This window comes from Carcharodon carcharias, chromosome 7, assembly GCF_017639515.1.
Source record: "Carcharodon carcharias isolate sCarCar2 chromosome 7, sCarCar2.pri, whole genome shotgun sequence".
NCBI lineage: Eukaryota > Metazoa > Chordata > Chondrichthyes > Lamniformes > Lamnidae > Carcharodon > Carcharodon carcharias.
Window position 1 is genome coordinate 156626339 of NC_054473.1, and position 15793 is coordinate 156642131.

The window sequence follows — 15793 nt, forward strand, 5'->3', positions numbered from 1 at the left end:
TCAAAGACAAAAAGACTTCATTAAGATGAACGCTGCTATAGTAGGGAATTGAACATTTTCAATTTTGGGTAGCCAATGTTGTGCCCAAGAATTAATGTCAGAGATAGCATGACTAGGTACAAAATATGACTTTCCAACCTCTGAAGGTCACTGTTACAAAAATGCATTTCAGCCCTAAAACCCATTAAAGTATCTCCCTGCCCCCATCAACCCCAAGTTAGGAATACATTCTATGCAAATTAGCTGTCCTGTGGCCTAGTGTTCATACCAGGACCAGTGGAAATTTCATCTCCTCTGATCTGGATTTGAACTTGTGTCTGACCAGCAACTAACCCATTGTGTAACCCGGTTTTAATATTTTACACTTACAGCATTGATTACTTATTTTCAATTGCGTGAGCATCATATTGCATCTTTCATGCAGATAAATCCACAATGATAAATATTTTACCTCTTGGGATTTTATCAAATTGACAAAGGCAAAAATTAAATTGCTGGCACATTTAGGACAATTTGGAAAGACAGGAACAAATTTAACACTTAGTTAAAACTATAAACAGTTAGCCTGTATGATAATGTCCAGTGAGTATGAAAAACATCAAACTGTTTTTTCCCTTGTATGATTTGGAAGCACTTTAATGTAAATTCCGGTCAAATAAGTGTTTCTGATAAGAGAAAATTGTTAAGCTGGTAATTAACGTAACCGCACAGTTGTCTGGTTTATGAGAACATAACATGATTACATAAAAAATCTATATTTCTGAGTTCATTAAATGTCCTGTTCATCATCTCCTCGAATTAAATACAGATTAACCCTTATCTCTCTAGTCTGTGCTTTATCTCCCTCAGGCGCCATGCTTCTGGGAGGCTGTTGGTATACCAAGTCGAAAATGATTGATTTCTGGCTGATACACATTCATTTCCAAGATTTTAACTTCTATCTACATATTTGTTGAGTTCCGGTAGTCTGCTTATCTTTGTTTTATATAATGAGCAGCAGCATTTTCAGTCCAATGAGGATGTGGCTGAATTAATACTCATCAATCGGTTGATTAATAAAGATACACAAATCTTTTCAAGCTCCATATTGTTTTAAAAAATATATTTCTAGAGCAGGGCCGATATTTGAAGAGAAGGTTAACCCTTTTTGATCAAAAAATAAGTTTCAAGTTCTAACATTAAATAAAATTCAAAAATAACACTTTATCAAAATGTTTCTGATCCTATGACACAACAGTGACAAACTTCAAAAGAACTTCATTAGCTGTAAAAAGCTTCAGAACATTATAAGGCCATGAAATGTGCTATATAAATGCAGGCTCTTTCATTCATTTCTTTGACATGCAGTAATCTGCTCTGATCCCACGGCGCCTGTTAGTACTATAATCCCCTCGCCCACCCTCGCCCCACACACCCACAATGTTTCGTTAAAATATGGTTTATAAAATTGCTGTTTTGGAAGATAATTTAATATTTAAATTGGTAAATGATCGCTTTTGGAAGTCAGATTGGGCTATTCTGTTAATTGACAGACCATAGTATATCTGCTGGAAGTAGCTTTTCAATGGATTGTTATTCTGGCACGATTGTTGGAGCCAGTCACAGTTTCAAGACTATTTCAGCCATAGTTTAATTCTACAGTGACAAAATATTCTTTCAAGCCATCTTTCCTGCTTGGTCTGAGTTACTCTCAGTCATAACAGGTCCTGTTAATCTATACAAACCCTTATCAGCTACTTGAAAGTTTCCAAACTATCACTGCAGAATCATTGGGTCAAGGGCAAGAGTCAATAGACCTGTGTAGCCACAGAAAAAAAAATGAGCTGCTTAGGAACAAAACGGGTTTTGATACATTGGTCTGTAGGATTTTAAAATAACTTTGAAACATTTCACTTTTGAAAAAAATATATTTTTAAGGTCATCAATGACCTCATTGCCCCTCTAATAAACCAAATGAATAAAATGTATTTTCTTTTAACCAAATCAAACGGCTGATGCATGCCTTCAAAAAAAAACTAAAAGATTGGATTTACTAAAAAAGCTTGTTGAATGCTTCATGTTGTAATCCCCATTAAATTGAAGAGCATGTGTAATGTTACAATGAGAGGGTTCTTTTTTTAATTCCTCAAATAATTTTAAAAGTACTTATATCAAAAGAAAATCGGTGGAGTAAAATTCTTTTGCAGTCGAGTCTTATCCAGCCTATTTTTAACATTGATTGTAATTGCAAGGCTTCAAATCAACCGTGGCCAAATTAGAAATTTGAGAGTTTTCTTAAACTTTCTTGGCTGCACATTTTGACCCTGATTTAAATATGTTACCTGTGTTTTACTGTTTCACCAGCGCAAATAGTAAAATTATTTTTTGGATTTTTCTTGTCCCATATGCCGAAAGAAATTGCATTTTGGAATTAATTGCAAACATGACATCTGGATCTGTTTTTAAAATAAATAAATTAGTTCTGTTCCAGCATTGTATATATTTAAAAAATGCCTTTTGAGATTTTGTCCTTTTGGAAATGTGGGATTACGCCCATATGGAAAGGTGGGATTACATTTAGTAGAACCTGAATGCACATCAGTATCTTATGGTCAACTAATCCTTTTTTAAAATTTTGATTGCTATCACTATAAGTTAGATAAAGTGTTTTCTTAAATTTGAGGGCATGAATATCATTGAATTCAGTTATATTTGGGTGGATTACCATGCTATGTTGATCATCTCTTATGCAGTCAAAAGAAATATTTTCTCCAAAAACCAGCAGTTGGCCTGGGAATTATAGGCCTGTGTCTTTCCCTGTCATTTTTGCCCTTCCCCATTTCTCCTGAAGGCATTGATTTCTTGCTGGTGTGAAGTTGAACACAGATGTCCAACTTCTGTTAAGTGACCAATATTAGCGTGTACTGTATCAATGAGGTCAGCAGACAATTCAGTGGCTGGAGGCCATCACATTTGTCTCGCTTATGATTTGGCTTTATTCCAGTTACTTTTTTTCTTTTTCCAATGGAAAAGACCATTTTCATAGCTTAATTTCCCGTGAACGGAACTGAAATGGCAGACTGCAATATAAACAGTAAACCTTGTTATTGATGCACTGGAAATAGGACAGGTACCATCATGCACTCCTGCTCTCCCTAAATTTGGTAGAAAATAAAACAAAGGCACAATATAATGCAGACTGAAGTCAGTTATTTTTTTAAAGGGAAGCAGTAACACAAAATGAATCAATCAACAGAATATAGAATAGAATACTTGACTGGAGGGAGGGTGGGTTGGCCCATTTAACCAGTATTTTGGAGGCGGGTTTGTAGGCAGGGGTCATGAAAATGGATGACAAATCGTCGGCATAAGCTTCCCCGGTGCCCCCCCCCCCCCCCCCCCCCCCCCCCCCCGCCCGCCTCACCCTCTTAACGGCTTCAGAGCGGTGGCGGCGATCTATATATCAGTGAGAAGCATTTAAGGTAATTATGGAGGCAGTTAATGGAAATTTGCTGACAGCGCATGGAACCCCCACTGAGCCTGCAGCTCGTCCACCCGCAGGAGGCGTGAGCAGAGCACAAGCTTCGAGCGCCTTGAGGTCCATCTGCCATGGTCACGTTTGAAGGACATCGTTTTCAATCTTTGAGAGATCCGGGTTGCTTGTCGCCTGCAGACGGATCCGCCCGATGGTGCTGCGTATAAGGAATTGGCTGCGGATTCATTCACCGTCACTAACTGGACGATGCTCCCCGAAAAGGCTGCTCCAGTTGGCCTCATCCAAGGGAGGTCGTGCCTGATGGCCTGGCACTCTCACGTCACCCAGAAATGAGCCTTACATTGGGTTCGTGAGTTGAACAGGAAAATCCATCCCCTGATGACTCGCCACTTTCAAAATAGAGGTCCTCCCCTAATGGTGGAACATAAGTTAGTTAAGGCAATATTTTGTGTGGATAATATCTAACCTAGCCAATTACTAGTTTATCAGCTTTCTGCCAATAATCAGCAAGCAAAGTGATGGAAGGAGTCACAATAGTGTTATCAAGTGACACCTTCTCACCAACAATTGCTCACTGATGCTCCATTTGAATTGCACTAACATCACTGCAATGGCATTAACCCAGAAATGGACTGAAGAGTTGAAAGCCAACTGAAAGGCTACAGTTGCTGCCTGTAACATCAAGATGACATTTGACTGAGTATTCATGACAGAGCCCAAGCAAAGCTGAAATCAGTGGGGGTTCAAAGAGAACCATCCGGTTTCTGTTCTACCTGAGAGAAATCAGGATGGTTGCGGTTGTTGGAGGCCAGTCAGCACTGCCGCAAAAAATCGATGCAGGTATTATCCAGAAGCAGTCTGTGTCCAAATGCAACAAGACCTGGACAATATCCAGGCTTGGGCTGACAAGTAACATTGCGTGAATGACCATCTCCACAAGAGAGAATCCAACCATCGCCCCTTGATGTTCAATGGCATTACCATTGCTGAATCCTCCACTATCAACATCTGGGGGTTACCATTGACCAGAACTGAACTTGACTAGCCATGTAGATCCTGTGGCTACAAGGGCAGGTTAGAGGCTAGGAATCGTGCGACAAGTAACTCACCTCCTGACTCCCCAAAGCTTGTCCACCATCTACACGGCACAAGTCAGGAGTGTGATGGAATACTCCCCACTTGCCTGGATGAATGCAGCTCCCACAACATTCAAGAAGCTGGACACCATCCAGGACAAAGCAACCCTCTTGATTGGCACCACATCCACAAACATTCACTACCTCCACCACCAATGCACAGTAGCAAAAGTGTGTACCACGTACAAGATGCATTGCAGGAATTCACCAAGGCTCCTTAGGACCTTCCAAACCCATGGCCACTACCACCTAGAAGGACAAGGGCAGCAGATAATGGGAATACCACCACCTGGAGGTTCCCCTCCAAGTAACTCACCATCCTGACTTGGAAATATATTGCTGTTCCTTCACTTTCGCTAGGTCAAAATCCTGGAAGTCCCTTCCTAACAGCACTGTGGGTGTACCTACACCACATGGACTGCAGTGGTTCAAGAAGGCAGCTCACCATCATCTTCTCAAGGGCAACTAGGGATGGACAATAAATGCTGGCCCAGCCAGCGAAGCCCACGTCCCGTGAATGAATTAAAAAAAACTATGATTAGCTGCTTCATCAACTATTTCCCTCTTTCTTGTGGTTAGAAATGGGGATGGCCTCTGACAGTTCCAGTGTTCAGTTCCATTATAATTCCTCCCAGCCTGGAAAACGTCCAGTCTTGTGCTGACAAGTGACAGTTATGCTCGGTAATGACCATCTCGAACAAGAGAAAGCCCAGTCATCCCTGCTTGATGTTCAAAGGTACCCACCATGTCCCAGTCCTCCATTATTAACATCTTAGGAGGCAGTATTGAATTGAACCACACATATTGACTCAGTGGCTACAAGTGCAGGCCAAAAACTGAGAAATCTACGATGAATGGCTCACCCCCTGACTCCTCAAAGCTTCTCCACATCCACAATGCTCAGTACTTGAGTATGCTGGAATGCTTACTCAGATGCAGCCATAGCCACACTCTAGAAGCTTTCCAGCATTTCACTTGATCAGTGCTCCTGCCACTGGACTTGATTTCCACCCCCACTTTCACTGGTGCACTGTGATGCATGACCTACAGGATATACTACAGCAACTCACCATGATAATTTCAACAGTAGCTCCCTCTCCATGGTGTTTATGATCAAAAAGGACAAAAGCAACAATATTGTGGGAACACAACCTTCAAATCACACACCATTCTAACTTGGATGATCAAATCACACACCATCCTTTCAGTATTGCCAGGCCACTGTTCAGGAATTTGCTATCAAGCACCATTAGCGCTAAGATTGGAATCATTCAAGAAGCCCCACTATTACCTTATCGGGGAAACTAGAGATGGGCAGTAAACCTGCAAGCCTTTCTTGTGTTACTCATATCCTGACAAATAAGCAGAAAGCACAGGGGCAGAGTGAGAAGGAAGCTAATAATGTGGGGCACATTACTAGTTTTTAAGCCTCTCTTTTGTTATTGAACCAATCCAAAAGGAAGATAAAATGCTACATCCATAATTAATCAGAAGTATTAACCAAAAACAGAATACAGGAGGGCACTATGTTGGCTTTTCAAAATCCTGATAAACAATTTGTAATTTCATAACCAAGCAAAGCTGCAAGAATCTTGTTCCTGACAAGGCAATTACAGAGTCTATAGACTGTAAGTATAGGTACATGACATCCTGGTGATAGATATTAATTATTTCAATTGCCTGAACAGGCATATCATCTACTGCCTTTGTTAGATGATACAACTTGCTTGGTCCTAAATTATTATTTACCAAAAGAGTTGAGGTGTTTTGTCTTGATGTGGGTGTGCAGCCTTCAAGCAATTGACATAACAGCAATGAATCATTTCCTTTTTAAACTGCAGACCACTTTATGTATTTTACATCTTATCCTACTCCTGCCTTCCCATAAAACAGTCCAAATTAGAATTGTCACAATATTGATCAGCTACAAATTCCTAATTAAGAGCAAATATGCAATATAGTGATTCATCTAATCTGAAACAGGACTAATAGTTCTGTTATAGATGTTACCACCTGTCATTATCTGTGCATTTCCAGGAAGATGGCTCAAATGGGAATTCTGTGGAGTTTTCCTTTTCTCATACAGTAGCGTTAATGCCAGTTACACCACATCTCTCTGTTGGTATCAGTCAACATAGTGTAGACTTGGAATTGAATGTTGGAACTTCCAGGTCTGCAGAATTCACTTACTCATTGGATAACCTAACTGGGCCATTGGCAGCACTTTCAGCTTCATCTTTATTCCACTTTTCTGCTTGTGTGAGTAAGCTAACGAGGAAATACAAGCTAAGCAGAAAGAGGAAGCCTTGAAATAACTTGGATAAAACCAAAGCAGGAGTAATTAAGGAATGAAAAGATCAGTAAAAGTTTGGAAAGTGTGGGAAAGAGAGGACAGAATATAAAGGGGTAAAAGAGTCACAGTAGAACACTCCCTAACTCAAGTATGTAAGTAAAATGCAGACGATGAGAGACTTCCCTTTTCCTTTTATCCCATTGAGGGGGGAGGTGGTGGTATAATGGTAATATCGCTGGACTATTAATCCAGAGCCCAAGCTAATGTTCTGGGGACACTGGTTCAAATCTCACTATAGCAGCTGGTGGAATTTAAAATTCAATTAATAAATCTGGAATATAAGGCTAGTCTCAGGGATGGTGACCATGAAACTATCGTCGATTGTCGTAAAAAACCTGTCTGATCCACTAATATCCTTTAGGGAAATAAATCTGCTATCCTTACCTGGCCTGGCCCAGGTGTGATTAACATTGCAACCATTGCAATGTGATTGACTCTTAACTGCCATCTGAAAATGGCCTCACAAGCCACTCAGTTCAAAGGCAATTAAGGGTGGGAAAGATGCTGGCCTTGCCAGCAATGCTCACATCTCATAAATGAATATTTAAAAAAAAAAACAGATAATTGGTTCTATATTGAGGCCCATTGTGTATTTAACTTTGATTAGTATGTAGTGGTGAAGTAATAAGGAAAGAGAAAACTTACCCTGGCAAAGTTTATTTTCTAAGCATGCGTTCTATTTGAAACACAACTGACCTTTCCCATGCCGGGCTGTAGTCTCGTTTATAGTTTAATGTAAAGTAATTCCTTCTGGGTGATTTGTTTTGGAACTTGATACAAATTTGCTATTATATAATTGAAATCTGAATTTTTAACCACTATTATAGTGTAATTCTTTTAATCGGGTAATTTCATGTAGTGTTACTGATCTGAATTATACCATTTTACTTTTGGTATGAGACCACCACCAGCTGCCGGTGCAGTAATATAAGTTGTACATTACTTGCTGCTCAAAAGAAGGAAACATAAGGCACTTGTGTTAATTTGGCAGCTATGACTTTTGAGGTCAAAAAACCTTCTGATTATGTAATGGAGTAATTAATGGCAATTTTATAATTTTTTCTCTTATGGACATTTCATTTTCATCTCATGTGTTACTTCAACAGTTTTAAAGATAATCTACTTTCAAGTTTGATTGTTAAAGTTCTCCAATCATCACATTGTAGTTTTTGGCAACCTATTTTCCTCTGAGTTGCTTGATTGTGCAAGTTGCTTCATATCACAGCTTTCTGATATTACATTGCAGTTAAATGTTCTTTTCATGTTATCTGTGAAGTTTCCTAAAAACTCTTAAAAATTTCTTTTCCTTCTAAAGAAACTCAACTGTTTGATGGATGCTTTCCAGAACTACAAAGTGTGATAAATTAAGCAGCTCAGCAAGTTTTAAGTATCTGAGGCACTAGTGCATCAGGAGAAACCTGATAAATTAGTGATAAGCAGATGATAAAGATGTGGTATGGAACATGTTTGTGTATGATATGCATTTGAGACGGCCTGGTTAATATTACCAGCACTATGTTCTTGTCATAGTTTTCCTTCAACTCTTGAAAAATATGGAATCTTTTGTAAGCCCGGATACCAGTGGCCATATTTTGAACCTAGAGAATAATTTGACTGAAGAGCTGATAGTGTTAAATGTACAAGAAGTTCCAAATTTTGTCAAAATTAAAAGATGCACTTAAAATAGACATACATTTATAGATAATTTTTCATACTGTAGTTTAAGAAGTCACTTTTGCTTGTTGATGTAAATGTTTATAACTTCCCAAGTCATGACTGTATATATTGAAATCTGTGTTATTTTGGGCAATTTTTGGTAACCTGCACTATTTCAGCAGCCAGCAAGGTTTGCTTGACACACTCTGCTATGATCATTATACGAGATTCTTGAACAATCATGTTAAAAAATGTAACTTAGGTTTTTAATGAACATATTGCTCTTTATGGTAAACTCAGTTTTAATTCTTATGTAGTTATATGCTATAATTTTTAAAATTGGATTCTGGAAAATAATTTACAATCTTAGTTAAAGGTGTGTTTTAGCAAGAGTTCAATGATTCACTATAGTCCATAAAAGAGCTGGTAGATTTGAAAGACCGTTACTGTGCTAATTGAATAACTTCTGTGATGTTGTGATGAACGAGGTTTTCCCTCTTGCCTTGCACAACCAAGTAAATTTGCATCTGCGCACTGACATGAAATTGATATTCACAGTGCCATTAATAATTTGCACTGCCTTTTCTTATATTCCTTCTGTGATTATGTGTGATCGGTGCTGCCTTTTTATAAAAAGTGGCAATAAATTTCATTGTACAGACCTTTTTTTTGGGGCACCTTGTCATTTCTCAGTACTCCTCTTACACTTATCTCCCCCACTCTCCCCAAAAAAAGGGCCACCAACCTTGGCTGGGTGGAATTTTCCCAGGCTGGATGAGGCAGTTTCAGGGTCAGGGAGCCAGGAAAATTGCAGAAAATGGTATCGGAATAGTATCTGTTGTGTTTCCACCTCCTTCAATCTTTCCCAAGGTCATGTTGGTCATGAAGATCTCCCCCCCCAACCCCCGGCCAACCCATGACTGAAGCAGGAAGCAAGCTGAAGTACTTAAAGTGAGTAGGAGTGATATTGCACATGGTATTCCTCTTCCCAACTGTGGAGTAGTCCCACTGTCTTCAACATGGCACGTTGGGGGAAGCGAATGCAAAGTGAGCTTCGTTGGTGAAACTGACAAGCTGGGAAGTGTTTAATCAGCCTCTCAGAAGAACTCCAACCATGGCCAGGTGAGATGTTACTGTTTGTAGCACTCTTTCCAGGACATATCTCCATTCGTGTTTGTGCTGAGCCCTGAAAAGTCCAAATGCTGGTGAGTTTTCCTGAAACGTGCTTTGGTCACTTTAATTAGAAACCTTCCTACTGAGAGAATGACTGTGCAACCCCCACGCCTCCTTCCTAATTGTTACGGGAGCTGGAGCTGGCAAAGAGCAACTAAATACCTTCTAATTAAATGGAGGTTGGGTTCTGAACCTGAACCCTTTCACCAGAACCTATGGCGGTAAGATTCTGCCTATTAACTCTGCTTCTTTTCCACAAAGGCTATAGATCTGCTGAGTATTTTCAACTTTTTCAATTTTCATCCCATATTTCCCCTCTCCCAGGCCTTCAAGTATACTTTACTTTTTTTTAAAAATGTTATCTCCTGGCTGCTAAGAGATTTTTTTAGCCCAATGGGTTCATTTGACCTTCCATGAATGTCTTGGGATTCTCATGCCCATTGCACCCTGCATCATGGAAGAAGCCAGATTAGAAAACAATTGAAGATAGGCTGGTAAGTGCATTGCATGTGAAAATTGAACTACAATCAAAAATCAAGAAAGCCCATATCCATAGTGGGCAATAAATAGAATATCAGGTTATTTTGTTATTTAATGATGAACTAATGTTTGGTAGCTAATGTAAATGACAAAGAAATTCATTAGGATGAGAATGTAGATAATGTTGTGTAACTAGTTTTGATGCATCTAAATTGTGACTCTTCTAATTAGAATCTTGCTGCAGTGGCCTCTGGAAATCCAGCAACAGGCAGAAGGAGGCTGTTAAGATGCAAGATGTTTGGTGCTTAACTCTATGTAGACGGACCTATATCACATCCACAAAATACCTCAGACTACCAGCAGACCCTACTGTGTACCAGTGACTACAGCATCAGACAATGGGCAGTGTATCTGATTTCATGCATCCATGGTTGTTCAGTTTCTTCTAAAGTAATAATGTACCTTTACAACAAAAGTCTTTGACTAAACTGAATTTCTTTTCCCTCCCATCCTAACCACCCCCAAAGTGGTAAACAATTAAGAATGGCCAAAAAGGTGGTTGCAAGCCAATTACCAATTTTCTTGACTAAGGTTTGGTTTTAAAAATAATGGAAGGTTCTCTTGAGCATCTGCTGTAATTTGGTTTTTGAAATACAAGTTGACAAACGACATTATTTTTGGTAAAAGGTTTAAGTTGTGCGGTGAATGTTGGATATTACATCTGGCTTTGAACTCTGGCTACTGCACTGACGAGTTCTCAGAGATGACTGTAGCTCTTGGTTTGAGGCTGAATAATTAGATTTCATATCAAAAGCTCAGCAACAGCTCAGGGATCATCCCAGATTAAAATTTTCACAATCATTAACATTCATAGGAAAAGGATGTGAAAGATTTCAGGATTGCAAATGTCAGCATCATTGTCAAGCATTGAGTAATTTCAGAAGCTGATAGAAGAGCAAGGCCAGGGACTAGAAAATAACTAGGTTTGCAAAGTATAAAGACATATTCATTTTGATGCATTTTTGGTGAGGGGAGTGTTTATTAAAATCTATGTATTTCACAGCTAATCAAATGCTGCTTATGTGCACTGCTCAATGTACCATAACCTAGAATCATAGATTTTTTTTTGTTTATCAGATGTGGGCAGCTGGTATGGTCAGCATTTATGGTCTACCTGCAGTTGCCCTTGAGAAAGTATTGGTCTACAGATGCCGTCAGCCGATGTCAGTGCTCCCACAGTGATGTTAGAGAGTTCCATGATTTTGACAAAATGGTGATATATTTCAAAGCCAGGTGATAACATTGGAGAGCTGGGGAGAGGTAATGCCCAGCCTCTGACTTCTTATAGCTACAGAAATTATACAGCTGGTCCAGTTAAGTTTCTGATTAATAGTGACTCCCAGGAAATTGCTGGTGGGGAATTTAGTGATGGTAATGCTGGTGATTGTTAAGGGGAGGTGGTTAGATCCTTTATAAATTTAGGAGGTTATTCAGCCCATGGTGCCTGTGCTGGTTTTCTGAGTGAACTACCAACCTGGTCCAATTTTCCTGTAATCTTTTATCGAATCAAAACTTGTCAAAGATATTATTTGCATTACAATACATTTTTTATGTAAATGTGTGGTTTAATGGAAGGTATAATTAGCTTCTCTTTTTAACATTTGGCTTCCATACATAATAACGTAACAATAACAATAATCGAATTCAGTACCTATTACTACATTTCTTTTTATTACTATTGTGATACTATTAAAACATCAAACTTTTGATCTGTTTCTTAAATTGCTGCTTTGCCTGGGATAAGATCTGAATTAAAATGGTAGAGACATAAAATTTATTTTGCCATTAGAATCCAATCGTAGCCTGTAAGTATCAACGCCTTTGTTTTGTCTGGTGCCCCACCAGTCCCAGCATAAGTCTGTTGTGGTCCGGTAGGACCATGTTTGGCTGTGCCTTTGAGAGGCGTTGTTAGGATCCATGAGAATTTGAATCCAGGATGCCAATAGGTATGGGCTGACAACATTTACACAAAGTGCAGGAATACTTGAAGTGCTGCCGTTGTAAAACTTTAGGGTAATAGCCTTCATCATTGATGCTGCAACTGTTATTTTTATAAATTATATCATTCAGATCCCTCTTGTGGTCTGTTTTTGTATTTTTTGCACAATAATTTACCAAGAAAACTCATTTCAATATACTATAGTGTATAAGTCGACCAATGTCATTTTTTTCGCCCCAAAAATCATGCTTTCGCATCAACTCGGAGAATAAGTCGACACCCTCCTAACTTTTCAGCCATACCATGTTATACTTGCATTAGTAGGCAGCTTCAATTTTTCACCCCACAATGTATATTTTATTTATCAGTACCTTATAAATGGGTGCAAGGGATCAAATAGGCGATATGGGCTGTGTTGCAATGATGCATGGGAGCAGACCCACCGTGACGAAAGACAGAGATGGCAACCATCAGCACTTCTATACTTGGCATATAAGCCTACCCTTGTTTTTGGAGGGATTTTTTGAGGCATCAAAGATCAACTTATATGCCGACATCTATAGTAAGTAAACCTAATCTTGCTGTATAGAAATCCTTGTTCATTCCAGTCCGATGACCTCAACTTAAGAAGCATTCTCTGTTTTTATTTTGTTTTGAAATCGAGATCCATTTATTCCTTTTACTCTGGCTGAAAACTGTATTTCTGAATTGTGAAATTTTGTAACATTTATCTTGGACAGGAGAAAGAACTAAACTAAATCTAAGGAAAAGCTGTCATTGGTGCCATCTTGTGGCTGAGAGCTTAGTCCTATACTGTGAAAAGTTTTTATTTTGTTATTACAAATTACTTCCATCAAAGATGGAGAATCTCATAAACTCTGTTGTGTGGCACTTTTTTTATTTACTGAGCTTTTTAACTAAAAATCTCTTTTCAATAATCATTTCCCAGCACAAAGATGCATCCAGGTGGGACCATTTTAGAAATAGTGGCAGGTAAACCAGGTTTTTTTTTAAGATATCGAAAGCACTATGAAAGGAATTGTGCACAACATGATTCTATAGCACATTCTGATACATTGTCATGACTCTTGGAATTTTTACTTTCTGGCCAAATTAGCCAGTCATTGAAAAATGAAGATCATCACATTTTCATGAGTAGGATGAAGCAATAGAGTGCATAAGTTATTCAGTTTTTTAATGCAATATTTTCTAAATCTTTGTCCCTAAGAGCTGACATATATAGACAATTTAAAAATAGGCTAAGTATATTTCAAATAGAATATGTATTGATAAGATGCCCCTGTCATTGACTGAAAGCATTGACTTGAGTCAAAGTTTCCCAAGAATGTCATAAGATGGTGAAACTGAGCCTCCAAAAAGAATTTGCTATAAGAGATTATACTATTTGACTTGATTTCAGGGTGCATTTACATTAAAATCTTGACAATGATGGAAAGCGACCTCCACTTCACACTGATGCTAAATCAGTGGTCAGACTCAGTCTGACTTCACAACAAAGTGGAGGGAAACTCCTGCATTCAATTTGGGTGTCCAGTGCTTTTGAGCAGAAATTCTCTCCAGTTGAAAATTAGGAAGACTGAAGACATCATTTTTGGTCCCTACTCCAAATTCTGTTTCCTAGCTGCTGACTTCATCCCCCTCAATGCCTACAGTTTGAGACAAACCAGACTGTTCTCAACCTTGGTGTCCAATTTGACTCGGATAAGCTTCCAACCACACATGTGGACCATCGTTAAGAATGCTTATTTCCATCTCCGTAACTTCAACTTCACTGACCTGCTGCTGAAACCCTCACTCATGTCTTTGTTCCCCAATGATAAACTTGACTATGCCAATGCACTCCTGACTGGTCTCCCTTGCTCTACCCTCTGTAAACTTGAGGCCATCCAAAACTCTGATATCCATGTCTTCAGACCATCAAGTCCTGTTCGTCTACCATCCCTGACCTGTATTGTTTGACAGGGGATCAATGTCTTGATGTTAAAATTCTCATCTTTGTTTTCAAATCTCTCTATGGTCTCACTTTTCCCAACTTTTTGTAAACTCCTCCAGCCCTCCACTACCCTCGAAGATGTTTGCACTTATCTAATTCTGGCCTCTTAATCATCGCTGATTTTTAACCACTCCACCATTGGCAGCTTCAGTTTCCGAGGCCATAAACACTGCTTTTTCCTCCTTACACCTCTCTGTGCCTCTACCCGCCTTTTCTCCTTTAAGGCACTCCTTAAGACTTAACTCTTTGACTAAGCTTTTGGCCATCTGCCCTGATATCTCTATGTGGTTTGGTGTCATATTTTGTAGTGCTCCTGTGCAGCGCCTTGGGATGCTTTATTACGTTAAAGGTGCTATATCAATGTAAGTTATGTTGCTGGTACCTGACTCTGGACTTCAGCCTGCATTTACACAAAAAGATTAGCATTAGTCCAAAATAAAATTGTTTCAAACAGATGCTAAAGTCGTATAAATGCCCTAAATTGGCTTATGATCATTGACATTGTATGAACAAAATTGGCAACCAAAGCTGTATTTTGTGCAATGTCAAATTTATGTCAAAAACTATTGTCAAATAGGAAAGCAGTTTCCTAAACTAGTTATTTTCTCCCCTCACAGTATGTTCCTGCAACCCTGCAGTTGAAAGATGAATGTTGCTGGTTAAGACAACTGAAAGTAACGATGAATGAAGAATTGGCTAATTGCGCCATCTACTGCAAAGGTGTGTGTTCTTTCCATCAACTCTTAAGAGTATAATATATTGTCTAAATTTAGTTTTGGTTAAACTTACTGCCTTTCTGATAGTTTGAAAACTTGTAGGAAGGAAAACTTTCAATGATCAAGTCAATTGGAAACAAATTGCATTATGCAATTGAGAGTACGAATTAGTTTGCTGCATAAGCTAACTGTATACATCGGAAGGGAGAATGTTCTAACTGAAAATCTTCCCACCTGCCAACATTAACTTTATGCATCAGTGGGCTAGATTTTGCTCTCAAAATAACAGTGAGACTAATGCAACTTGCATAAACAGTAAAACAACTTCAGGTGAATCACAGATGCACGGTTAAACTCAAATATCCACATGTCGCTGTCCAAATTGCACCATCCCACTGTTGGCTTTGCAAAAATATCATATTGCTGTCTGAAGTGCAGTAAAAATAGAAAACGTTTGAAATTTGCTCATTAGACCTGACGTCGTGGAGAGAGAAACCGAGTTAAAATTTGGGGTTGATCTCCTGTCAGAACTGCTGTTCTGGTGAAAGGTCACCGGCCTGAAACATTAACTGTTCCCCTCTCCTCAGATGTTCCCACACCTGAGTATTTACAGAATTTTTAGTTTTTATTTATGATTTCCAGCATCTGGAATGCATTGCCCTTGTATGGAAATGTCTTGGATGGTGTGAAGTAGCTTTATTTATACGGGAGATATCAAATAAACTTGCCACAAAGTTGAGTCAGATGATTTTGAGTTAGATGACATGTTAAATGTTAATTAATGCCAATCA

General features: G+C 38.8%; 1 protein-coding gene across 4 annotated transcripts in view; it reads left to right on the forward strand.

Annotated features, from left to right (window-relative positions):
* The window catches only part of zfpm1 (zinc finger protein, FOG family member 1), a 233757-nt gene that overhangs the window by 184943 nt on the left and 33021 nt on the right, over positions 1–15793 (forward strand). For all 4 annotated transcript variants that reach the window (XM_041190956.1, XM_041190954.1, XM_041190957.1 and 1 more), the window contains one exon: positions 14904–15006. In XM_041190956.1, coding sequence (XP_041046890.1) covers positions 14904–15006 — 103 coding nt within the window. The remainder of the gene's footprint in view (positions 1–14903; positions 15007–15793) is intronic.